Source organism: Primulina eburnea, chromosome 13, assembly GCF_022965805.1.
Source record: "Primulina eburnea isolate SZY01 chromosome 13, ASM2296580v1, whole genome shotgun sequence".
In the NCBI taxonomy this organism is placed as follows: domain Eukaryota; kingdom Viridiplantae; phylum Streptophyta; class Magnoliopsida; order Lamiales; family Gesneriaceae; genus Primulina; species Primulina eburnea.
This window is the reverse complement of record NC_133113.1, coordinates 29,757,403-29,785,144: the sequence shown is the minus strand read 5'-3', so window position 1 is coordinate 29,785,144 and position 27,742 is coordinate 29,757,403. Positions and strand designations below refer to the sequence as shown.

At 33.1% G+C, this 27,742-nt stretch overlaps 5 protein-coding genes across 7 annotated transcripts; 1 reads left to right on the top strand and 4 right to left on the bottom strand.

The window, feature by feature from the left end:
• Positions 1–3,857: 3,857 nt before the first annotated feature.
• Positions 3,858–7,657, top strand: LOC140810960 (CBL-interacting serine/threonine-protein kinase 2-like). Of its 3 annotated transcripts, none has more exons than XM_073168891.1 (2): positions 3,858–3,983; positions 5,774–7,657. In XM_073168891.1, exon 2 carries the CDS (start codon positions 6,088–6,090, stop codon positions 7,378–7,380), a length of 1,293 nt encoding a protein of 430 aa, XP_073024992.1. In that variant the 5' UTR covers positions 3,858–3,983; positions 5,774–6,087; the 3' UTR covers positions 7,381–7,657. The 3 variants fall into 3 exon arrangements, with proteins under 3 accessions (XP_073024992.1, XP_073024995.1, XP_073024994.1); XM_073168894.1 differs by having other exon boundaries at positions 3,864–3,983; positions 6,082–7,657; XM_073168893.1 differs by lacking the exon at positions 3,858–3,983 and adding an exon at positions 4,969–5,278.
• A 59-nt stretch (positions 7,658–7,716) lies between these two features.
• LOC140810962 (uncharacterized) lies at positions 7,717–9,326 on the bottom strand. Its single transcript, XM_073168895.1, has 4 exons — positions 9,170–9,326; positions 8,889–9,027; positions 8,439–8,572; positions 7,717–8,377 (listed from the first exon to the last, which is right to left on the bottom strand). Exons 2-4 carry the CDS (start codon positions 8,934–8,936, stop codon positions 8,065–8,067), a joined length of 495 nt encoding a protein of 164 aa, XP_073024996.1. The 5' UTR covers positions 8,937–9,027; positions 9,170–9,326; the 3' UTR covers positions 7,717–8,064.
• A 2,063-nt stretch (positions 9,327–11,389) lies between these two features.
• Positions 11,390–12,289, bottom strand: LOC140810458 (uncharacterized). Its single transcript, XM_073168311.1, has 2 exons — positions 12,030–12,289; positions 11,390–11,748 (listed from the first exon to the last, which is right to left on the bottom strand). The coding sequence occupies exons 1-2, from the start codon at positions 12,189–12,191 to the stop codon at positions 11,629–11,631; spliced, it is 282 nt and encodes a 93-aa protein (XP_073024412.1). The 5' UTR covers positions 12,192–12,289; the 3' UTR covers positions 11,390–11,628.
• A 5,655-nt stretch (positions 12,290–17,944) lies between these two features.
• LOC140809420 (CBL-interacting serine/threonine-protein kinase 11-like) lies at positions 17,945–19,621 on the bottom strand. Its single transcript, XM_073167037.1, has one exon. It carries the CDS (start codon positions 19,514–19,516, stop codon positions 18,176–18,178), a length of 1,341 nt encoding a protein of 446 aa, XP_073023138.1. The 5' UTR covers positions 19,517–19,621; the 3' UTR covers positions 17,945–18,175.
• A 1,659-nt stretch (positions 19,622–21,280) lies between these two features.
• Positions 21,281–22,670, bottom strand: LOC140810700 (EPIDERMAL PATTERNING FACTOR-like protein 6). Its single transcript, XM_073168581.1, has 4 exons — positions 22,556–22,670; positions 22,284–22,412; positions 22,108–22,160; positions 21,281–21,633 (listed from the first exon to the last, which is right to left on the bottom strand). The coding sequence occupies exons 2-4, from the start codon at positions 22,405–22,407 to the stop codon at positions 21,406–21,408; spliced, it is 405 nt and encodes a 134-aa protein (XP_073024682.1). The 5' UTR covers positions 22,408–22,412; positions 22,556–22,670; the 3' UTR covers positions 21,281–21,405.
• Between the last annotated feature and the right edge of the window lie 5,072 nt (positions 22,671–27,742).

Here is a 27,742-nt window from a genome sequence, read left to right as displayed (position 1 = left end):
ATTTTAAATCATTATTAACATCATAGTGTAGCATTCATTACAAGGAAACAAGCACAGAGTTGAATATTTATTAAAATTTAAATACACAAAACTTCTGTGAAACAGTCTCAATAGTCAATTTTGTTTAACGAACATTCTATTTAAATCATTCATACAAAAATATTACTTTTTATATTGAAAATTATTATTTGTCTATTATAATTATAACGCATTTAACCCGTCTCACGAAGCTCAAACATCCATTTATTAAAATAATGCCAGCTTATTGAAAGCTATACCACGTGTGACATGTTGACTTTTGGACTGAAATCTACTGCTTGCATTAATTGCTTCACACGTTGAATGAATTCGGTAGTGACGTTTTCAAGCTGAAATATATATTAAATAATAATAAATAAAAGTCGAAGAGTGTGGTATATACCAATATTTCCTTGTCATGCTTGACCTCAAATGTACTATATTAATTCATTTTTTTATTTTTTAATCGCCACGCCACGATGCACAGGCCAGAAATAAATAATTATCAATAATTAATAATATATTAATAATATTCTAAACAAATAAAAGCCAGTAATTATCAAAGTTCTAAAAAACGTAAAGCACTCTGAAGTACGGATGTCGAGCTCCAAGCTTTTTAAATTTAAGCGAGATTAGCACAGACTCAAGCGTGAAAAAGTATTTTTTTATCTTTAGTGTAGATGTAATTATCTCAAACGAATAAATAGATAAAATAATACATGAATATGATAAATTTAAGTCTGATGCATTAATTCTCATAATTATAATAAAATCATAAAAATCTCAAAATTATAATTTTTTTGGAGAAACTAGACCACATTAAAAATGTTAAATATTTGTCAAATCATTATCAGACAAGCTAATCATAATTAAAATTTAAAAATAAACATCTAAATCATAAACCTAATTTATTATTTTAAAATAAAAGGACATACCTTCAAAATAAAAAATTTAAAAATAAATATATACGATAATTGTACTTAAGTACACTTAATTAAACATTTTAATTATGCTTAATTTGATCAAACTACCATTTAACCGTTTTTTTCCATTTTTCTCCGAAGTAGAGCGTTTTTGTCTAACTTCAACCTTCCGCAATTAATTTTTTGGTTTTAACTAGGAAACATATTTTTTGTCTCAGTTTCACATCCACATATATCATCATTTTTTAAAATATAACTTTTCATTATTCGAAAAAAAATTTATATCATTACATTATATTGTGACATAATGCATTTTCAAATTTTAAAATCAACATATAATCTTAAAATTTTTAATAACCTTAATATCATAAAATAAAACAATTAACTATACACATCACCTAGCATTGAAAAAAAATTATTAATTTTTTATATCGAATATAGAAACCTGACTATATATTTAAAATAACATAAAAAAAAAGGAAATGCTATTATGTTTAATTTCTTTCAAGAGGTGATTGAGGAATTCTGTAATACAACTAATTTACCATAAAAATGCTCAAAAAATAAATAAAAAATTATTAAATACCATAAAAAGAACAGGAAGTAAATATTAGTTAGATAGGGGCCGGCAAACAAATTGAATTGGGTGTGGTCTGCCGCCGACTAGCCGACATGGTGCCGGCGGTCGACTGGTGAGGAACAAGGGTCGGCCCATATTAGTTTAATACCTGACATCGTCCATTTCTATGTGGGCTGGGCTGTTTCGGGCCCATGTTTTGTACTTTAAATGGTAGCGCAATGTATATACCTTGTATTTAAATTAATTACTAAGTGACTCTTGTATAATTTTTTTATAATTATTTCATTTATATTTAAATAAAAATTAAATCATAATTGTAAAAATTAATGACAGATTATACTGACATTTTTAAATATTGAAATTTGATTTTATTATATTTAAATGAGACGATAACATAATTATGAAAATCAGTTATAGATTAAACTGTAATTTTGTAATAATTTTTTTTAATATCAAAAAAGCACTTTATTATATAGCTATTATAAAACAATTTAGGAAATAAAAAATATATAGTAATATCAAATTTTACCGTGTCTATAAATACTATAGATCAAGATATTTTTGGAAATAAAAAATAGATTTGTCAAGATTTGATACACAAGTACAAATGTACAATACTGTAAAAGACCAAAAAAAAAAAAAAAAAAAAGAAGGTCGTCTATACTTATTAAAAGTATTTTATCATGTGTGATTTTTATTTATATTAGATAGTTATGTAACATATGATGTCGTCTATACTTGTATAAGTTCAAATATATAAATTCAAATAATAGTAATAGCTTATTTTCGTAAATTTGTCTCCAAAATATTTTAAATATTTGATTTGATAAATCACGTAAAGTCATCGGTACGAAAAAAAGAATGCGAAATAGTGAGATTATGTAAAATATACATTAAATTGTGATGTCGTGAGTGTTAGATAAAATGCAAACACAAAAGAAAATGTGGACAATTATGCATAGAAAAAAATTATTAATCACGAGTAGATAATTGAAAGAAAATTGGAAAATAAACGGAAACATTTAACAAGTACAATTTCTTTAAAACTGATTTGTCGCATTCGATGGTGCTTCGATGATCAAGACAGATAACTGTTTTTCAGGATACAATGGCTAAGTCTGTAGTAACTTAACACAAAGGTGTTACATCGACGAACTTAAAAAATACCTAAACTTTTTCACGAAAACTGAGGTAACATAAGTAAACGAGAAAAATGAATGACAGATTTGTTGTATGTTTTGAGGACTCTGGATATCTCTATTTATAGGTGCACGAGATCCATTTAGACAGTCACACGATGGACAGCTTAGATGAGTGAATCTTACCTTGATCGATCTGACATTCATCGCACACATTTGCGCTCGGTCACAAGTTAGGCATTTCCAGTACAAACCAGACCTTTGATTAGCACCCATACGCATGCGCGCTACAGAAAGCCTTGTAACTGGTCATTATTACACTTGAATAAAATATAACTCAATATAAACTCACACGTACCAAATTTAATTTGCACTATCTACTGACTATTTTATTGTCCAATTTTCATTCACACAAAATGAAAAGACCAATAACAAACAACCCAACAAACAACCCAACCCATTATATTTTCTTTCTAATCCAACAATATGAGTTGACTTGAATTTGGCCATTTCCATGGATCTTCTTGAAAAAGCCAGGTGAGGGCAAATTGGAGAGGATGATAGTAATCTAATTTCAGAAGTTAAGCATGTTAAACATGAAAGAGGTCCTATTATTGAGATACGACACTTTTGGAATTGTGATACTTTTGGCAACAACCGAAACGTGATAAAAAAATACCTAAGATTATTAGCGAAGAATCAAATATAAATTTTTATTTTTTAAAATGGAATACTGGTTTAAAACATGTAATAGATATTATGTATTAAAACTGAAAACACACCTGAAAAATGGCAGCTCTTAGCCTTTAGCCGTTATAGCTCCAATGGTTCTTTGGCTTCTTCCAAAAGTTTAAAAATAAACAAAGAAAAATATATAATCCTAAAAATCCCAGACAATGTTTAAAAATATTATATTGGATTTTTTTGGGTGGAAATATAAAATTGTATATTTTCGAAATAAAAAAAAAAGAGTGGGTCTCATGTAAGACCGTCTCACGGATATTAATCTGTGAAACGGGTCAACCCTACCATATTCACAATAAAAAGTAATACTCTTGGCATATAAAGTAATATTTTTTTATGAATGACTCAAATAAGAGATCTGTCTCACAAATACGATCCGTGAGACCGTCTGACACAAGTGTTTGCCAAAAAAAAAAAAAATAGTGAGCAGGCAAAGGTCGTTTTTTTACGTTCTTTTGAAAAGTTGGAAAGTAACGAATACCGTGAGAGGCAACCACAAAGCCACAATTTGTTTTGTCTTAATTAATGTCCGGCCCTCCGTCTCTCGATTGATCGAACTCATTCTGGGTCATTTCAGAGGTAATTAGCGAACCCCATTTCCCTAAATTAGCTGTGGAATGAAATTTGTCGAGCAAAAATATAATCTGTTGCGATTTGGTTCTTTATTGTGTGTGTGGTTATTCTTCTGAGCTCTGAAACAATGAATTAGCTGCATATACTACCCGTTCACTGACCTTTTGTGAATGGATTTTGAATATTTTCTTGGTAATTCATGAAGGATTTACCTGTGTGGGGGTGTGTTTTTTCCCCACCACTTTTTCTGTCGTTTTGACTTCTCTACAATCGTTTTTCTAGTTTTGTAGTGTTGCCCTGTTCAGTCATTTAGAAGTTGGGATGTTAAGAAATTTTCAGTTTGGGCCTCAAGTTGCACCGATTAAGTTCTAGGAATTTATCTGAATTAAGCATCCAGATTGCAAAATACATACGAGTTTGCCAATTTGTATTCTTCATCTTTGTCAAGTGATCTACTTGTAATATTTAGTTTTTTTTGGCAAATGTAAAGAGTTTGTCAATTTCTACTTTATTTGCTATGTATTTAGCGAAATTTTTGTAGTTTTTATATTTTGTTACGTCATATCAATTTTTTATAGCACGCTTTAGTAGATTGTTCTATTTATTTTGTATGTTTATGTTGTACTTGGATATGATTCAATAAAATGAATATTTTCTTGTTAGGCTAGAACATAGATGATTTAACTTATGCATAAAATGTCTAAAGATAAATAGAGCTTTTATTGCTTTTTTTTTAATCAATTTATTAGATGAATTTAGAAGACAAATTTGAGGTTTTTATATTCAATAAATTTTATTATGATGATATTCTGATATTGTTTGGACAATCATTTGACTATTTCTTTACTTCTTTTACATTGAAATTTATCATTATTTCATATGAGATGATATTACGGCTTCAAAATAATATTATTTTTTATGATAAAAATCTATATCATGTAAAGTAACAAATTGAGTTTGACGGATTTATTTAAACTTTAGATCCAAGTAAGCATCTAGATTGGAAAATACATAGGATCGATCATTATGAAACTTGGTGATCAGCCCGTTGTTATTTAGATTAAACAAAAAATGGAAATTGAAATAAATCAAGCTTGTAAAACCATGGATATCAGATGTTTCACCAGTCATGGGTTCATTGCATGATTAATCCAGACTTTTAGGGTGTTTGATGGGTTAAATTTTCATAAATTACGAGTTTACACGACCTTCAGGAGGAACTCTGCCCGTGTTGGATTTTTATCCCTGATTTTAAAGATGATACTCTGACGATGGATGTATAAGAACTTCATTTGAAGTCGGTAATATTGTTGCCACCCTGGATTTTACTTTATGCAATTCATTCCACAGTAAATTCTGGGTTGGTATCTCAACTGAGCTTATTAAAACCTGATTGATGTACTGGAAATGGAATCTGTCATGTTAGCTATCCCTTTTATTCCTCTTGTTTTTCTTATACGCTTATCATTAATGACATCTGCTATACCTTTTTGCCCACTGATAGTGACATATTGCTAAATGATATTAGAAAATTTATGTTATCCTGTATGTATATGTTAGGCTAAGAGCATTGCAATTTACCTATATATGTCGAATGTACATTGAATCATGTTGACTAAGAGTATAGCAATTTAGCCGAGGTGATAGATTTCTAGTCCTATCAAATCTGTGATGTCCTCAACTAGCAGTAACCAAGGGCTGAATTTTGTTTGCCATAGTATGCTGTCATTCTACCATGTTATGCATCTTTCTTTTCTTTTAATGTGTATATTTATTATTATTATTTCTTCAAACAGGATAAGGCCTCATTTCTCTCCGATAAATTGACCTTTTGTCACTGAAGTTCCTCATTTTTCGCCCTAAAATTCCAGTTTTCCGTTGCAGTCTTCAATATAAAAAAAACAGGAGGTGTCAAAAAATGTTATTGCATCATGGGAAACTCTTCTGTTCCAAGATTTTTGCCTTGAATGAGTTTCCACATTTTTGGTTCTGGATGAGAGTGTAGCTCCAGGATATAACCATTGTTACCTTATTTAGGACTGAATGAATGGTCTAGCCAGCATAAATGTGAACCTTGGATGGTGACTTTTAACAATTCTTACAGATTATCATGGATAGCAAGAGTGGGGTATTGATGCAAAGATACGAGTTAGGGAGGTTGTTAGGTCAGGGTGCATTTGCAAAAGTTTATTATGCTAGGAGTTACCAGACTGGGCAAAGTGTTGCTATTAAAGTGATAGACAAGGAGAAGGTCATGAGAATAGGGAATGCTGCTCAAATTATACGGGAAATATCCATCATGAGATTGGTGAGACATCCGAATATTATTTTTCTTTATGAAGTTTTGGCTACAAAAACCAAGATTTATTTTGTGATGGAGTATGCTAAAGGTGGCGAGCTGTTCAACAAGGTGGCTAAGGGAAAATTACAGGAAGATGTTGCACGAAAATATTTTCAGCAGTTAATAAATGCAGTTGATTTCTGCCATAGCAGGGCTGTCTACCATCGGGATTTAAAACCTGAAAACATATTATTAGACGAGAATGAAAATCTGAAAGTTTCTGATTTTGGTTTGAGTGCCCTTGCTGAATCAAAACGCCTAGACGGGCTCCTTCATACCACGTGTGGAACTCCTGCGTATGTTTCTCCTGAAGTAATAAACAGGAAAGGTTATGATGGGGCCAAAGCTGATGTTTGGTCATGTGGGGTGATTCTTTATGTTTTATTGGCCGGTTTTCTTCCGTTCTATGATTCAAATTTGATGGAGATGTACAGAAAAATTGGGAAAGGGAAATTTAAGTTCCCGAGTTGGTTTCAACCTGAAGTACGCAAGTTACTTACAAGAATACTGGATCCAAATCCGGAAAGTCGAATTACAATAGCAAGAATCAAGGAAAATGCTTGGTTTAGGCGAGGGTTAAGCATGAAATCAAGAACTTACAATGCAGAGAGTAGTACAACTAATTCATCAGACAGAAATGCCATGGCTTCATTTCAGCAGGAAAATGGCGGTGCTTTGCAAGAAAATCCGAGGCTTACAAACCTAAATGCGTTTGACATAATATCATTATCAGATGGATTTGATGTTTCCAGATTGTTTGAGGAGCCTTGTTCAAAAGCCCGATTCTTTTCCTCGAAACCTGCATCTGTTATTGTCTCTATGCTGGTAGAAATTGCCAAACGTTCAAAGCTGAAGATAAGTAAAAAGGACGAGGGGTTGTTCCAGTTTGAGGCAACGAAGGAAGGTAAGAATGGAATTTTATGGATAGAAGCGGAGATATTTGGGGTCGCCCCAGCGTTTCATATGGTGGAAGTGAGGAAAACAAATGGAGATACCTCTGAATATCATAATTTATTGGATGAAGTTATTAGACCTGCTCTGCAAGAAATTGTTTGTACTTGACACGGACTGTGAACCGCCTTGAGTATACTTCCTTTCGAATACATTGAATCGCTCATGGACTATATTTCCTAGTCTAACTTCATTCAAACACCCGGCATAGTTTGTTTGTTCTTTTAATAAATTGATTTTGCGGAGGCTAAAAATGTATGTTTGTAGAAAGAAATTCTTGGTTTAACTTTACCCGAGTTGTTCTTCAATTTTTGGGACACGCTGTCATTTAGAAATGCAATATATTCTAACTGCCTACTATTTTTACCATTACCAAATTGGTTTGTTTCGTGCAATTTTTTAAAATTCTTAAGCTATATTTATTTGTGCAAAGTTTTTACCTTAGTTAATACATTAATACATGGGAGACTTTGTCAAGTCGATTATATCAGGATATGCAACAGCCTTTCTCTTCTTACTGCCTGAACCGATCATATGGCAAGGCGAGGGTGTAAAAATAGCTATAACCTCGACTTTCTTCTTGATTGTGAGTTGATCTTTACAAGCAACAGAGGTTGTTGTCGACTGTTTCTTATCCAACTCTTCCACTGATACAGATAGTATTTGCTCGTCTTCAACATAACTGTAACTGACAATATTACAGAAGCTGGTGACAAATGAAGATTCTGCTCGATTAGGAGGTGATATATGACTGCCTTTGATCTTCTTCTCTGCTATGCTGTAAGTTCTTTATCCCTATCCAGTAAACTCATGGCTTGTATCATCTTTTTCACTGGTATGTCTTAGAAAAGTTTCTTCGAAACCACCAAGACTGCTTGGAGAATCACTTGCTTTTCTTGCTGCTTCTTGTGTTAATTCTTGCAAAACGTCATTTAAACCACAGTCGTCGTCGGAACTCAAATCATCAGTCGCCCCTGTATTGCTCCCATTGTAACAGGGCAACTCATCCATTGTACAATTCTGTGTTCGCATTTGCTTAGGCAAAGTTGGACAACCATATGTATGGTTTCTGTACTTTGTGGAGAAGAAGTTTATAGCAAGATTCAAGCTGAAACACAGAACATAAGAAAGAGTCAATAACCAGTCCATCTATACAAAATTTGATATACCTGTTCCATGCAGGAAGTGAAAGCATAGTGTAGGCCAATTTAATCTTATTGGCAATTCCAGAAAGGGATTTGAAACTTACAGCAGCTGATCGTACGGCTACAGATTCCACTGGATGTTGCCATGCCCATTCAAACTGCAAGCTCCAATCAAACACAATCCATCTTCAATCATTTACGGCCAAAATACAAAACCATCAGAGCAAATATCATAAGACCCTGCCGTATTGTTATGTTTCGTATCACTAATCTAAAATTACCTTCCCAGCATAACACTTTTACAAGGTAATCAGGACAGCAGGATTTCTGGTTTCTTAAATATAAAAATTAAGAACGATAAATTTTCTAAAACACGAACTGGCTTAAAATTAATGAAATATAAATAAATAATTTAACAAAAACGAGTAGCTAAAAAATGGCACCGCCTCTATTTCCTGCTCTTAAAAAAATAGCCTGAAGAGCAGCAACATTTGTAGGGAAGCCATAGATGCACAGCACCATCTCCCAGGGGCGTTTCTTCTTGGTACGCCAAGCACCACTCCCGATTTCACCGTTGTGCTGCCTGATTCTCCGCCGTGGATTCACAGTAAATCTGCAAAATCACGCCACGAGAAATTTGGCAGTTTTCCACTGTTCTGATCAAACATAATCACTTTAATAAACAAAATGATCCTAAACCCGATCATTGCAGTAAATCAAGTACTTTAGTTCCATCTAACAAGCCAACAGTATACCCTATGTACGTGTGGCCTTTGAATCTGGGACTAAGAGACGTCAGCAGATAACATGCAACAAATCTCCCCCCTTTTCCTTTTCCCACTCCATCAATTTCGCCACTCTCCTGAGACGAAAATAGGGTTTGTTGTGTCTCCTTTGTCACCTTCCTCTCCTCATCTCACACTTTCTTTCTTTATTAGTATTATTTTAAGTTTCGTGCGTCGGTGCACTAGTTTATTGGTATTATTTTAAGCTGTTAGTGGGCTTATGGTGAAGCTAATTGGGCTGTGACAATTGCAGCCCAGTTTTCCTTTTCGATCACAGTCAGATAGAATATTTCTTGCTTGGGTTTACCATTACAATTTTTTTTCCTGGAATTTTATTTAATGGGTTTTCAAGCATTATGTCCCCTCTATATTCTTGAGATTGGAAATATGGTTTTCCACTTTCTATGAAAAACGGGTGGCGGCTGGTTCTCAGATTCACATTCACCTGATGACATACATATACTAAATTGTATTTAATTTATTTAGATTATGTTTATCAGTCATTACATACAACAATAAATAAAGTATTTTTTCTCCAAATCAGAATAGAATCCATTCAGTTTCCTCCCATAGAAAGAACTGACTTTATTTTTTTTTCTTTTTTACATATTACATCACTATAGACCCACAACATGTTAAAACAATATTTGATATAAAAAAAAGCTAAAACAATAATTGGAAAAAACCCATCAAAAGTACAAACAACGATAAAATCAAATTGTGTACTTTGAGAGGGTTTTTTTTTTTAATAATTTATAGAAAAAATGCATAAAATTTGAAATGTTTTCAATTGATACAGAGAATTTTTCAACTAGGAGAATCGCCCCCTTTCAACCACACCAGATTTACAGCTAAGTGTAGGCATTAAAAAAGAACAATAGAACAAATATCATATCAGCTGCTGACTGAGATTGTTCCAAATGTTTTCAAATCAAACATACGGATTAGTACAGCTATATACAAGAAATTAAGTAGAAGGGGGGGAAATGGAATGCATTCAACAGTAGAAAAGATAGGAATAAACAACATGCAAGCAAGCAAGCAAAAGGAACCCCAAATATTAATGAAATCTTCTGTCACAAAAAGAATCAAGGAAAAAGCCATACATTTATTCATCCATACCGATAAAGCACAGTGTTTTAAAGCCAGTGGGAAACCTTCACTTGCAAGAACCAAACTAACCAAATACCTTAATAAATGCAAATGCCGTAGATCTAAGGCTACGGATGCCTGAATAGGAACCAAAAACAGGGAAAATTTAAGATTCAGAAAATGTTGAACTTAAACATCACACACAATGCCTCCAGCAAACTACCGAAGCTTATTACTGTAAATAAGAAACATTAAATACTGTTCCTCATTTTAAGAAAGATGGAGGAAGTAACAGGAAACACCTGTATGCCATGTCAATTTCAAATCAAGCCAATTGACAGGTTAAACCATACATATATATTATACTGAATTTCTTGGCAATGGGCATTGAACTAAACCATATATTTTAATAGACATGCATAACAGGTCAATGGTTAAAACTTGCTGACCAATGGAAAAGGGAGAGTCATAAAAGAACAGCAATTGGCACTCATAATGTAGTTCTCTATTACATACTTTTAATGCACCAAAAGACAATCAAACCAATTTCTACCGGCTATTTATTAGACAAAGTGATGGTATATTGAGAGTACAGCACAAAGCATGACTAATGAATAACAAATCAAACTGTGATCATACAGTACATTCATCCATAACCAACCAGAAGTTTCTAAAAGAACTTGTGCAAATGGGCCGAGAACTTTGATCCATTACAATCTGATGACAAGTAAACATCAGAACACGAGTCATTCACAACAATTCAAATTAGACATCCACACAAATTATCGTCACCGAGCCCCCACAGGTAATATGGATCAAAGTAAAAATGGGGGGTATAGCGAGCATGGTAAAAGAGTCTTGTGTCATCTGACTCACCTCTTTTTATGGAAATAAATGTAAAAAGATCTTCAAACAGAAGACAACTTTAATTTGCAAAACAAAAACATGTAATTAGAAGAAAGACCATAAAGAACCGGATACAGCAACCATAATTGAACACAAAACCAACCAAAACTTACCTTTGTGCAAATAAACACTCAAATTGAAGTACATTTTTTAAGTGAAACCACAAAATTAAGGCAGAAGAAAGAAATAATCTTAACAACAAGGTAATACCAATCATCTATACAAGGATGAAGGAACTATTTAAGCACAGAAGTACTACAACACGCTGCACCACCTTTATAAAATCATGCATAAAACTCGCAATCAAAATGATTGAAACGCAGATTGAATTGCGTCAAACCAGATCTAACATGACAGGTAAAAAATACAAGAAAATGACCCAAACAAACAGAGTGGAAAGAATGGCCTATTATAACGCATCATGGACCGAGTTAATCAGCACGAAGCTTTCCTTCTGATGGAGAAGACGAAGAAACTAAATTCCTCCACAGATATCTGCCGCTTGCCATATCCACACAAGTCCAAAACCCCTTACCTACGACCGTACAGAACTGCAATCACATTTTATAAATATCAGAATCATCGTAGCTAAAATTCATCGTTTCTTTTCCTTCTATACAAAATAAGTACTCAATGAGAAGAAAGTTAAATTTAATTCAGCACAACGAAAAAAACAGAACACGATTTTTCCCGAACTAGACACACATTAAAATTAAACCAATCCTAGTAGTTCGTCGGCTTCCTGACAACTAAAATCAACTTGAAAACGTTCCAACTGGAATGAACTGAATGAAAAAAAAAAATCAAACCATCACAATGATCATAACATTACCCTGGAAGAAGGGGAAACGATGTTCTTGGAGGCAATTTCTTCTTCGGCAGAGGAAGCAACGACGTCGTCAGTTTGATTTGGCGGCGATTTGAGGCCTCGGAGTACGAGGAATCCGGCCAGGGTGGCGGAGAGGAAGATGAGAATAATTCTGAGGGGACACATTTTCTCCTCCCTCCCTCTCTCTCTCTCTTTCCGTTGAGGAAGAAATGAAATGATTAGGTGAAGAAAAGAATATGAATTTCGTCAGTGGTGGAGAAGGTGGTGGGTGGGTGGTTGGGTGGTTTTATCCTATTTGACTAAAATTTCCATATGTATCTTATATTATTATTTATTACAATTATTACGTGATTTATGCCTAATTCTATGTTCGCATTTAATATAATACTAATAAGAAAAATAATATTATTAACATTATTATTATAATAACATGTAGAGGTGCAGCGTATAACCACCATTTGGCTTGTCCAACTCGAATGGATAGTTAATTTTTTACTTTGATTATCGTAAAATTTGAGTAAAAACGTATAATTTTTCGTCTCATGTTATGTATAAATGATATATTTTTTTTAATCCAACAATCTATATTTATTATAACATAAAAGTTCTATAATTTATCATATCGACCTCATTTATATATGAGAATTAACAAAAATGGCGGACGTGACCATGAAGTACTACCATATGGTTAAAGTCTCATTAACAAGCTCAAATTAATTACTTCAATTTTTTTAGTCGATATAGAGCTCAAATTCAAATTTGAAAAACTCTACTTGATCAAACTCCACAAACTTATTTCTAATCGAACTCTACTTTGCTTGATTACATTCTAACTATAACTAGCAGTCATGACTCTATTTTTCATTTTTTATTTATATGCTCCATTCCTATACTTCATCAAAATAGTGTTCTAAAAAAAGCCCGTTTAAACTTCGCTTAATCATGTTTAAGCTTGAAACTTGACAAAAACGATTTGCTTCGTAGAAAAGCAGGAAAAAAAAACGTTCAAATTGTAGTTTGACCGAATCAAGTGTAATTAAAATGTTTAATTAAACACAATTATATGTTTATTTTTAATTTTTTTATATTTTGAAGGTATGTTTTTTTATTTAAAATAATAAATTAGGTTTATAATTTAGCTATTTATTTTTAAATTTTAATTATGCTTAAACGTATTTAATAATGATTTGATACATATTTAACATTTTTTAATGTGATCTAGTTACAAAAACAAATAAAGATTGTAAGTTTAAGATTTTTATGCTTTTATAAAAATGAGAATTAATGCATCAGAATTAAATTTATCATATTTATGTATTATTTTATCTATTTATTGGTTTGAGATAATTACAAATACATTTAAGATAAAAAAAATGTTTTTTCACGCTTAACATATGCTAATCTCACTTAAATTTAAAAAATTTGGAGCTCGACATCAATGTTTCAGGATGCTTCACGCTTTTTAAAACCTGCATCAAAATATAGCATGACAGAGGGTCCGCATTATTGGTTGTCCCAGTAAACGTAATTGTATTTTAGAAAGTCGTGATTTACTGAACTGTTACAAATATGAGGTATTAATTAATTATGGAACTCGATGGCTAACGTACGAAGTGTACATATTTGGGCCCTCTTTTACGTTTTCAATAAATGGCTAATAATTAAAAAATCCCTCAAGGAAAAAAAAAATTATTGAGATTTTAAAAACAGTACAAAACTATATTATTTAAAAATCCATCCCTCTTGTTTAAAAAAAAAAAAAAACCATCCCTCTATATCCACGAACAGACACCAATACTATTTCCTACCATTAAATTGCGATAAACATTTTTTTCCCATTCGGAACGTCGTGTTCATGTATTTTTTTATGCAAATAATTTTTAGAAGTCAACCCATTATATTTCAACACGTTAACTTGATAGCATTTCTTTTTAATATTTGATTTTTATTCGAGCGATTCATGTGGTTAATGCTGTGAAGAATAAGTCAAAGTTTTCGAACCCCTTTATCGGGTTGTTCTGGATCATATCAAAAAAGTAGTTGGACAATAATGAAAAAAGCAACCAAAAAAATATATAGTTGTTGGACAATTCTCCGTATATTCCCTCTCGTCATATTAAGTATTTTGAATTTTGACAAATTCAAGTTTCAAGAGTTATCTTTTCACAGCAACGGAAGCGCCATTTATATTATTTTTCAAACATTGACATAGACAAAGGATTGGACAATTATATATTTCTATGCAAGAATGGGAATCCAAAACAGTACTCAGTTGTCAAAACCCGCTGTAAAATGACATTGCCAACAAGTTGGAGTTGAGCAGGCTTAATTTTTTAGGCAAGGATTCAATCCGGTCAGCTTTAATAAACAGGATTAAAAAAAAGTAGATAACGATGTGATATGAAAGGGAGTATTTGTTCTATTTGAATATTTTGAAATGTATTCGCTCAACCAATCATATTTGAGTCACAAAGTCGCAGGTCGACGTTGACTCGACCACAGCACTGTTGCAACATGAATGAACCATCGCTCTTATGCTCACATAGATAAGACTATGGTTTTCATACTAACTACCAAGTAAGGCAGTCAACAGGTTAATTAGGTGGTTCGGGTCCTATTAAACTTAGACCAGCCTAGTAAAACAAAGCTTATAAAAACTAATCCCGCTAAGGGGGTCCAGACCAATTGACATGATAATTGGAGTTGGACTGGGTTCGATCAACTAACTTCACTAATTCAGACTTAATTTGCGTACACATACCTGATCAAGAAACAACTTTTCGCGCATCATGAACCGACCAACATTGGCAAGTACTGTCCTTAAACTTCTGGTGCCAGCTCCAGTACTTGAGCTAACCATCATTTGCAGTTCAAGCATAACTTAATATTTTTATTATGATTGAGAAGATATTTAGGCTAACTAATTGAACATATTAAGGGTTGAATCGCAGACCAGACTTGCTTGCTTTGAGGCTCTGTAGACGAGAAATAGACTCAAGCCTCTCCGACAAGAATAAACCAGGATAACATATATGAGGCAAAATATTAAGAGGAAGGCTACTGGGAGCCCCAGTCTTTCAAGTCTAGAAATTAAAATCCAATGATTTATAAAATTATAAGTATAATTATTTTTGAAAAATAAATGTAAATAAATCAACCACATTCAAAAACATATGCAACAGTAAATCATATCCATGCAGGCATCATCACATATGATATACCTACCTTTCCATCAAATGGATGAGCTCATGATCCCTTGGTTTCATACCCCATTTTGTGCAAACAAGAAGGCACACTCGCTTCAGACTAACACGGGTGGTAACATATTCTTTCACCTGCAAATGTGCCTTGTGGGTGTTTGGAACACACAATATATGAAACAGTGAAACGGGATCCAAATATTATTCTTGTAAACACAAAAAGTTACATTCCAAAGGAAAACAGACAAGTACCCTCAGATAAACACCAAAGACACGATCACAGCAAGTACACTCCCGAAGTTGTTCGTGATCTAGTTTAACATGCGAGTCAACTCAAGAAAAATAATTTAATCAAAGACCACTTAGTCTTCAGATTGCCATGTTACATCTGGTTCAGAATTCCAGTTGAAATTTCCTAAACAACCAATAGATGTGACACAATTTAACTTGTTAATTCAACATTATCGAACGCAAGTAAAAAATTTAATATGATATGAATATACCAGTAAATTATCAATACAGACCGACATCAAGCTATGGCAAGTTGAGATCAATAGGCCACTACTCGTTCCAGAGACAGGCAGCTTTCCTTTTTCTTTATATGCTAGTAAGAATAAGAATTGCAGTATGCAAACATCACTTAACTTATTTAATAGGAAGAAAAGACGTTGCATTTTCCATGACACGATGCTATTTACAAATGCACGTGTCATAATATCAGCTACTGAAGAATGATGATGCCAAATTAACAAAGGTAAATTTTCAAATGATGGAGAAGATTTTTGTTGATTTTAGGCTCAATGTTATTGACTGGTTATTGAGACTGTACGCAATAGGCATCTGCATCAAAATTAGATTTAATCCGTGCATCAGCGGCAGACGCCCAACTACAAACTTAAAATGAAAGTGGTAAGAATGATCTACAGGATTGTAAGGGAACACATAGCAAGTATAGGATGCATATGTGCAATCTTACTCATGAGTAGGTTTCATGCTGAAAAAATCGACATCCTGAGACTGTACGCCAAGGTTTCAGCAACGAAATTAAAAGAGTTGAGATATAGTGCATACTGGTACTTCGATCCCTCTCTAACGGAGAAGAATGTTATCAGAGAAAACTTGGTGTTGTATCATGCCCTCCTAAATCCAATCTCCCGTCTACGACCTAGTAACTGGAAAATGATATAAAAGAAATCTCAGCCCGACCAAATATTTTAGAAAACATATATTTTGAAGATGGTATACTTATCAAGCATTCAACACGAGGTCAATTACATTGGCTTCCACGAAGGAAAGGATTGAGGAGCTAGGACAAACGGCACGAAACTTTGCATTATTTGTTCTAGCTTCTTAGTTTTAAGTTTAGTTTTGAAAGTATGAAGTCAAGTTGTTGACGAGCTCTTGATTCAATAGTTAAAAGTTGAGTCTCTTAGATTTGTTGGTCTCATGTTCGAGCCTATTTCATTGCAAGTAGTTTTTAAAATTTATGTAGATAGATTTAATTGTTTTCTTCATATTTTCTTATAATAAAGTATTGTATTTACGTTCTGTGAGACGGGTCAACCTACCCATATTCACAATAAAAAGTAATACTCTTAGCATAAAAAGTAATACTTTTAGCATAAAAAGTAATACTTTTTCATGGATCACCTAAATAAGAGATCCGTCTCACAAATAATACAGACAATCCCATCAAATCTTTGTAATTTAGAATCATAAATATTCATATACTCTAAAAAAAAATACGAAGTTAGTTATTACACCACGTTCTTGTTTTTTTCTAAATGTAGTTAGAGAAATATATGGCCAATTAATTCTTCATTCAAACAAGCAATTCCAGAATCCAGCATGTTCTTTGGACCCTTTGAAGGTTTCCCCCCTCAAGAGTTTTTGAAAGTCAAAATGAGCGGCACCGTCCTTGCGCTATTAACAACGACGCACGAACAAAATCCAACCACAGTTCTCTTCCAATTGGCATAATTTTATTGAGTAAGTCTCATGTGAGACCGTCTCACGGATCACAATCTGTGAGACGGATCAACCCGACTCATATTCACATTAAAAAGTAATACTCTTAGTATAAAAGGTAATACCTTTTCATGGATTATCCAAATAAAGATCCGTCTCACAAAATACAACCCGTGAGACCGTCTCACACAAGTTTTTGCCAATTTTAACAAAAACTTGTGTGAGACGGTCTTACATTTCGTATTTTATGTGATAAATCTCTTTGGGTCATCCATAAAAAAAAATATTACTTTTACTTTGTGTTGTAATATCGGTAGGATTGACCCGTCTCACAGATAAAATTCCTGAGACTTATCACAATAGACCTATTCTAATTTTATACATCTTCTCTTGTAAGAAATGGAATTGATTACTACTCAAATATTTTTAAAAAAAAAATAAGAACGCGTAGACATAAAGCTATTTCATTTTGAGAAACTTTTAAAAACTTGATTCTAAATGATATCAAGTCAATTTAAAAGTCCATTATATGTTTGAAATATCAAAACTATAAAATATTTGAATAATCAATTTTTTTTTTTATTTCGAATTACAGCTAACATTATGACAAAGCACAACCAAAGGACCATTCATTTCCCAATTCGATATTATAATATATTACTCAACTTGACAGTCTAAAACAAAGATGATTTAACTAAAAAAACTACGTTTAAAACATACAAATAAAATTGCATACAAAGATTATGAAGATATATTTACTTTTAATTTCATTGTACAAATCCAAAACCTATTTCTTCATATACACACAAAAATCGATTCACCGGTAAATTTACACAATGTCTTATTCGATAATTCACAATTTTCAAATTACAGTAATAATGTATGATAACAGATTATTAATTTAAATGAGCGAAATTAAAATTTTTTTTTAAAGGGACAAAATCAACGAGCGTCGCCGCCACCGCCAAGCGACCACCTAAGCTAGTTGCCGGCCACCAGCGGCTCCGGTTGCCGTACTATTAGAGGCCTTATTTTGTCTTTCCACAAATCCGAGAACATGTCGACATCCCCGGCTTCTTTCTTCACCTCCACAACGACCAATTTGTCGGTCAACCGGTAGACCTCCAGTTGAACTACGTAATTACCATTCTGACCCTCCAGCTCCAATCCGCAATCCTTCTTTCTCCGTAATTTCACGCCGCCGTTATCGGCGTTCACAACTTCCTCCACCTTCTCGATGACTTTCTCTGGCTGATCCTCCGCCGTCAACCGTTCCACGTACTCTGCAGGCCTATGTTTGTCGTGGAACAATCCAGAAAGATTGAGCCCAGAAGAGAAGGAAATTATGTCGAAAGCGTTCAGATCCAATAATTTCTTATCCTGCTCCTCCTTGGCTACGGTACAGAGATCCTCATTTTCGTGGCATTTGAGTTGTATGTAACCTTTTTTGAACCAAGGATCGCGCTCGATTTCGTTAATGGTGATTCTCGTATTGGGATTGGTATCCAAAAGGCGAGACAAAAACCGTTTGAGATCGGGCGACATCCATTTCGGACACCGGAACTCGCCTTTGTATATCTTTCTGTACATATTCATCAGATTTGGATCGTTGAAAGGCAAAAATCCAGCCGTGAGGACAAACAATACGACACCGCACGACCAGACGTCGATTCTGGCGCCATCGTAGCCCCTTCTGGTTAGAATCTCCGGCGCTACGTAAGCTGGGGTCCCGCAAAGAGTATGCAAAAGCCCGTCGGGTCGGACTTGTTCGGTGAGAGCGCTGAGCCCAAAATCGGACACCTTGAGATCTCCATTTTCGTCCACCAACATATTTTCAGGCTTCAAATCCCGGTGGAAAACGCCTCGCGCGTGGCAGTAACTCAGGGCGGAGATGAGCTGCTGGAAATATTTCCTACTTAGATCCTCGCTGAAGCGTCCCTTAGCCACTTTAGCAAATAATTCCCCGCCTTTAACGAATTCCAACACGAAGTAAATCTTCGTCCTGGTCGCCATAACCTCCAACAATTTGACAATATACGGGTGGCGCAGCCTGCTCATAATGGAAATTTCGCGCTTAATGTTACCCATGAGATTGACGTTGTCGTTGAGCCTGCTCTTGTGAATCACTTTAACGGCGACGCTTTGGCCGCTTTGAATGTCTCTGCCATGGTAGACTTTGGCAAATGCACCGCAGCCCAGAAGTTTCCCGAGCTCGTATTTGTTGAACAACGCGGTTCCCGATGGCAAAGCCACCTCTTGGTCGGCGGGGGATCCCGTCGGGGACGGCCGGTGGAAAGCCGAAACCTCCTCGATCTCTGGCATCGCTGGGCTGATCCAGAGACCGAAAAACAAGTATACAGATATTTATGAGCTGTTGAAATTTGAGAGAGCGAGTTTTACTCGAGTAAAAGATGATTGTATGGTATCCAGATTCTTATATATATATATATATATATATATATATATATATATATACATATACATATACACACACAAAGAAAAGGTGTGGTTGTCTGTATTTGAAGATTGGATGTGATTAACAGGTAGTTGAATGTGAGCATGAGAATTTTGAATTTTTCCAATATGTGAATTTTTATCACATTTAACATATGGTCTCACGTGTTTTCAGTTCCAAAATAATAATAATAAATAATCATATTTTTAATTTTGAGATGGTGATATTAATTGTTTTAATAATTATATATATTAAGAAAATATTAAAATTTTAAAGCAAATCACATATAATTTAACAGATACAGCTTTGATTTCTAAGCATTAAGTTGTAGGTTCAGTTCTTAATAAAAAAATATTGTATGAGCACCCATACTTTTTATTTTATGTTTACACCAAATATTATTCTCTTATTCAATCACAGCAAATAATCAAGTTAAACGATCATTCAAAGAAAAAGAGACGATTTTAGGAATATATATTGTGTGATAATTCTATTACATTCATATTTATAATAAAAGATAATTTTGAATTAAAAATAATATTTTTTATATTTCGTCGGGATAATCAGATCAAATATCTATATCACCAAATTGATTTTTGTTAAAAAACACATCAGTTTCAAGAATAAGCCTTTAATTTTTAATTGATTTCATATTCACTTTTGACGGAGACATTACTTCTAATTCTGATAGAAACCGAGTTCCCACACAACTTTTCCAAATCAACACACAAATTTCAAACAAGATATATATATTTTTTGAAATGGGCTTCGGAAATATGTGATAGGTTTCTTTTAAGCCTAAACACGTGATCGAGGGCCTAGAAAATTGTTTGGATGTGTTGGATATCAGCTTAATATCAATAATTTAGTGATAATTTATTAAAAAACAAGAGTGAGTCTCATTATATTCACAATAAAAAGTAATATTCTTAGCATAAAAAATAATAATTTTTCATGGATGACCCAAATAAGAGATCCGTCTCACAAATACGACCCGTGAGACTGTCTCACACAAGTTTTTGCCTAAAAACAAACAACACGGTAAAAATAAATTGCAAAAATTATTAAATATTCGGTTTGTTAAATTAATAGAAGTATTTTTTATTTATTTTGTTTTATTTTGTTTTTTCCTATACTATTGTACGAACCCTAATTCCCTTCTTATGTGTGAACATTTCCTCTCAATGTCTTCGATCACATGTTAAAGCAAACAAATTAACCGATTTTATTTCCAACCTAATTTTTTTGATCAAATTCAACATTTTTGACTTTTTCTTCCCTCCTATCTTCTTCCTCTTATCCTTGACAATGATTTTAAACAATGCTTTTATTTTTAAAAATATATGTTTACTTATAACAAAAAACTAAATATGTCAAAACGGATCGAGGAGGTCGCCCGACCTGCAACCTATTGTACTCCGCCATTACCTTTTTGATGAAATGATAAATTATCAACTTAACTCGTCTATTTTAAATGAAAGACTGACCTAACTAATTCGATTCGTACTTCGACGAGTTATATCCAGTTAGCTGGTTATATATGTATAAAATCAAAACATCCAATTTGGTTGCTGGGATTGAGGCCATTGGAGCTTGATCAACTTCTGCCTAGGTATCCATTGACACGAAACTATACCAAATATAAGTATTTAATTAACTAAATCAAACCAATTATGCTCAAAGTGGGTTCACTGCCTATAGACAACAATTACATGCCTGCCAAGTGAATATAGCAAGTAGTAAGCTTAAAAATTGACTATGGCATGTACAGTTTGTTGCGGCATTGGCACCTCCAAGCTTCGGGGTAGTACTCTGTAGTCTCCGGTGGCACCGTGATGCGAATGGGCTTGCACGGTACGCATATACTACATTTTGAAGTGCAACGAGGGGGCGATGATCCTGGGCCACTTAGGAGTCGTCTTGCTCCTACGATGTCTATTCTGGTCATGTTGACGAACTTCCAAATCTTGTTTTTATCATAACTCTGTAATGTTTCGAAGGTTCACATAAACAAACGTTAAAATTCCTTAATTAGTATACCATCAAAATTACATAAAATGAAACCAAATGCTTTGGGGCTTTCCGAGGTTTCAAACATTTTATCTTTTTCTTGCCAGAATATGAACAATAAATTATCACACTTTCTATGACTTATTTTGAAAAAAAAACAAGATAAAATTCAATTTCCAGTAGAGGACACTGTGCTCAAAATCCAATCAAACGCATGACTTGATAAATTGCGCTTCTCCCACACGTGCTGTGATTCTGAAAATCTAAATGGGCCCTAAATCGACCAAAAAATTCAACTGGGCCTTAATATTCCGATCCACTATGCAATAACCTGTAATGTTTGGAACGAATTCTCGAGTTGGAGATCGATTACAACGATCTCATATATAATATATATGTATGTATGTATGTATGTATATAATATGTGTGTGTATATATATGGTCTAACCTGTTGCAAGTAATCCTCATTAGCTTTAAGAGACAACACCATCCTCTTGTATTCTGCAAAAGAATGGATCCAAAACTATGACAAACAGATAACCAAGTTGATTCAAGAAAATACAAGTTCCATCTTCTTTATCAATAAAGTTTAGAGAATGGGTTTGTTTTAATTTTGAAACTCACCCGAAGAAGAATATGAGGAGATTATATTCGTCCTTCCATAAATGCAGAAGCCGAAGACGCAGAAGATCGCGACAGCATAAACTACAACAACTGGTGTCCTGTGTCTTCCATTTCTTGAACCCATTTGATCTCTTTGTGTTTATGCACATTAGCAAGTGCGCCATTTACAACAAGAAACTATGGCAAGAATTATACTATTTAAAACCCGAAAAAAATCGGAGCAAAGATGACGTCTCACGTCTCGCTGGGTTCCGACATCTGATCATATATACCCCATGCAACAGTAAACTTTATAAGTAATGGTGGGATTGTGTGTGTAAATGTTTGGAGCTAGCTAGCTAGCTAGGATTGTTGCATTTAAATGGTTTACACGGATCGAAATGAAGATGGAACAACTTATTTGTGAAAGGATCGATGTATATGTATAAGATGATCAAGTTGCGTTGTTGGATTAGTAGGTCTCTTGTGAGACATTCTCACAAATCTCTATGTATGAGACTACTCAATTTTATCTATATTTACAATAATAAGTAATATTTAAAAAATAATTTTTTTAATAGGTAACCCAAATAAGAGATTTGTCTTATAAAGTTGACATGCTCTCACATGAATTTTTTGTGGACGAAGAAATGGGAATGTGGCATGAGTGAGAAAGCATTATGTATATGTTACTTCCGTTTCATATACATGTATACATATAGCTCTTAAATTAATGTCTTTTTTTTTTTTATTTATGTTTCACGTATTTGTGTAACACGAATATTTATAGTGTTACATCTAAAACATATATGAATTATATATGATAGATACCTCAGGGATGGGCCACTACTCCTGACTCATCTCTAGCCCAAATGAAAACAGGCTCATCAAAGGTCCATATATTCTTCTATAAATATATGATAATTAATTCAATATATTATTTTTTAGCAGTACCTTAGCTGCTCCCCCTATATCCTCACTCTTTGACTTGAGCATCGGAGGGGCTACGTCGGGACACCCTCCCGACCCCCTTCTAACGTTCTTCTTCGTGATTTCAGGCTCAGGGCAAATTCGAAATCTGCATTTGGATTAGTGACACTTACTGGAATCGAACCCTAAATTTCCCCGTGGTATTCAATGTACAATTGCTGATTGCGTCGGCCGTCTTCTTATTCAAATTTGTTTTGAATCGAGAATGTTTATGATAACACTTTAAAGGTTTTACACATAGTATATTGTTTTTTGTTCTTTTGTTGTTTGAATAAAAAAAAAATATTTTTAATTTAATTATTGTGTCAGATTTATACTAAATCTTTAATATACTTTAATATCGGCCATAAATCACTCTTAAAGTGAGTTATTTTATAGAATGGCAGACTTCGTACATCTATTGCGAGGAATGGAATCGGGGCGATTCCTGGCTTGCTATGTTTGAGGTAGATTTGCGCTCAGACTTTCTACCATTCCAACGAGTAACCCCATACCTCCTCCTTTTCCATGTGTGGGTGTCCCCGACTTCATACATTCACTTTTACATTGTTTAGATAACGGATCATGTTATTTAAATTATCTTAAAATGCATAAGTATAATTCACTCACATTAAGTTCGCCGAAAATGCGATCTCGATATATGAATATCACATAAATCACTCCGATTCTATTAAAACTTTAAATATTATTTCAAATTCCTAGACCCCAATATGGATTGAATGAAACGCCAATTTCTATTACATAACTAAGATTTGTGAATAAATTAAAATAAATATGGGCGCTTAAATAGAAAAGTCCATTCCCCTTGGCCTTTCCCATCCATCACTTTGTTGGATTCCAAAGGCAAAGAGAAGCGGACAAGACATTTAAAACTAAGGATACAAAACCTATTTCATATGTTTTTTTTGGTGCACCAAATTATGAGAGGTTTTAATTATATTTCCTGTGCTTCCACAGTACATATATGCTTGCAAAGGAAACTTCGTCCAAACCCTTTTCATTGCTTTACATGACATGTACCTCGTATGTTCAACATTATACCTACTCATATAAAACATCTATATATATATTATTGTAGTAATGACCCATTTTCTCTTTGGAATAAAGGATGGTTTAAATATGATTTATTTAAGATTTTATCATGCATGCTATTTCCGTTAGCTTAGGTGGCTCGGGTAAAGACCGCTACAATTATTGGAGGAGATAAAATAAATATCGTAATTAACTCTAACAACTATTTGCATTAAAAAATTCGATGTATGTGGCTTAAATATTATTTAAGCTTATCAAGTATAAGTGGAGAGGTCTATTTTATGTTATTATTTTATCAAGTCCAAATTGCAATCACATGACATGTTGAGTGTCATGTCGTACGAAGAATTATTAGAATAGAAACTGACGAGTTTATATATATATATATATATATATATATATAGTTTTGATATCTTGCACACCTACCGTGCACACTCTTGTGAACACCGATGAGTTGTCACTCACCTATTGGATGTGATGAAATATAGAAAAATTGTACATCCAATGAGTGAGTGACACCTCATCAGTGCGCACAAAAGTGTGCATGATATCAAAACTATATATATATATATATATTATATATATATATATATATATATATATATATATATATATATATATATATATATATATATATATATAGTTTTGATATCTTGCACACCTACCGTGCACACTCTTGTGAACACCGATGAGTTGTCACTCACCTATTGGATGTGATGAAATATAGAAAAATTGTGCATCCAATGAGTGAGTGACACCTCATCAGTGCGCACAAAAGTGTGCATGATATCAAAACTATATATATATATATATATATATATATATTTAAAAAGTCACATCGAGGAGAGCATGAATGACAGTATGCACGAACCACATCTAACATCGACTCATCTCTATCAATTTCTTTGGTAAGACATGTGCGCGTGGCTTGGAGTAATCGACCGCTAGTCATCTAGTAGGACGAAATGATAACGAGAGTTATAATATATATATTACTAATAAATAAATTGAAAGATATGAATGACATAATTATTTTTAACAAAAACTCAAATGTAAATGAAACAAGAACGTAAAGTCTTTGATTTGCTGAAATGGTAGGTTAGGAATCCTTATTTAAACGTTTGCAAGTATGAATTATTTTCGAGAACATATAATTATGATAGCACAAATTATACATTATTTTATAATTGAAAATCTTTGAATTGTATACATTATTTTTATAAAAGGAGAATTCTAGAAGTGCAAGGGGGGCCGTTTGGAGAATATATGATTAATGCATAGTCGTACAAATCCACACGAGTGACAAGAACCTCACTTCCATTATTATTCTACATGACTTGAATTTATTCTAACACTGTCATTTTCAAGAATGCATTATTATTTTTTTATTACAAATGGGAGGGGACTCGAAACTTAATACCAACCTAGTTCGTATTATATCAATTCGGTTCACGCCCGGTCCAGATTAATGCATTATTTCATGCATACTTTTCTTAGAGAATTATTAATTTCATTTCATATTGTTTATAGATGGAACACTTCTTATAGCTTTCCCTTTTAGCTCTTTCTTCGTCCCAGATAAAAAATCCACTAAGAATAATAGGCTTTTCCTTCTTAAACGTGGCTTCATAACTAATCAGCATATTGATCAACTTTTCAAAACTAGCAAGGCCAGATCAATGAAAATTATGACCAATGTATTTTTCTTTCAATATTAAATCACATGCATATTCTAAAATTAATGTATTTTATGTCAGATGTGTGTTGTCAAAAAAAAAATTAAAAGTGAGTGGTGATCTCAACATTCTAAAATCAAGTTGGTAAATCATCTTTTTGCACAAAATATTCATGAATCGCTTATAGGTTCGGGTGGTCAGGTCGTCTCGCTGGCCAGTTTTGAGGTATATGCAATTTTTTTCTCCATAATTAACTCACCCATTTTCTTATGGTCATGCACCGTATAATCATTTATATTAATTATATGAAACTGAGAACTATATTGTATATTCTTTCCAAGAATTAGTTATTTAATCCCGATTTCAACTAATTAATATTTTATTTAATATTTATTGTCACTAATTAAAAAGTGCATAAAACCATGAAATGTAAGTTCGTGAAACATGATCTATTTCTGAAGTCCAGAAAACACACACACACATGACTGAATATCTTAATTAAATATGCACATAAAAGTTGATACTATTAAACATTTAATTAAAATTATTGTATTCCTTCATTATTAAAGTAAGAAACGCCATAAAAAAAAAAACCTACAATGATCACCGTTTATAAGAAAAATTATAATTTGTAGTAACAGTGTAACTCAATTTTTTAAATCGTACAATAATTCATACATCACATGTGGATCGCTCCAACCATATCAAAAGGCGAATAAACTATTATAATTAATGTTACGGAATATTGAGAGTATAGTGACATGAGGGAGCTGAGTTGAATATGGATTAAAAATTAATGAACATTTTTCAAATTCTTCACATGTTTTTTTGTTTATTGTTTAATTAACGTTGAGTACTCGGAATGACATGTAATTATTTAGTTAAAAATTAAACAGAATCACATATATAAATATATTCCAGTATCAAGTATCATGACTATTACGTCAGCAGAGAGAAACTGTGGGAGGGATACGTGAAGAAGGATGAAATAATATCAAATCGGGAATCTTAGACAATGACAATACATTGAAAATGGAATTTGTAATAATTCTGTTGATTCACATGGAAACACGAATAGGTGTCAAAATTTTGAGGTTTGATCGATGTTGCCTTAACCAAATAATCAAGAGTAGGTCTCTCTCTTGTGAGACGGTCTCACGAATCTTTATCTGCGAGACGAGTCAACCCTAACGGTATTCACAGTAAAAAATAATACTCTTAGCATAAAAAGCCATATTTTTTTCACGAATAACCCAAATAAGAGATCCGTCTCACAAAATACGAACACGTGAGACAGACAAACTTTTTCCAATAACCATACCCTGTTATAATTAGACCCTACCGATGAGTTTTTTTAAAAAAATTAGTCACGAGTTTGGAGTTATATTTCTATACAATGAGTTATTATTCAAAAGAAACAAAATAAATTAACCTACTTTTATTTCTTCAATTTATTTCTAAAAAGTTATATATCATTAACCCAGGAAAATGTCTGAACTCAGAAATACAAATATTTTATGAACTATTATTACAATAAAAGAATAAATGTTATAGAAATTAGAAGTTGATAGAAAACAAGATTGCTGAATTATAAAGCCGTGGTTAAAGAGATGGAGGATTTGGAGGCCCTTCTTGCGTGGTTATGTTCCTTGTTAGCGATACCATTTTGTACATTGATAATAATAGCAAGTTATGGTAGCAATATACAATCGTGTTTAATAATGTTTAAGTAAGAATTTTTTCTAAAGCAAGATTGATAAACAAGAAGAAGAAAACATAAAA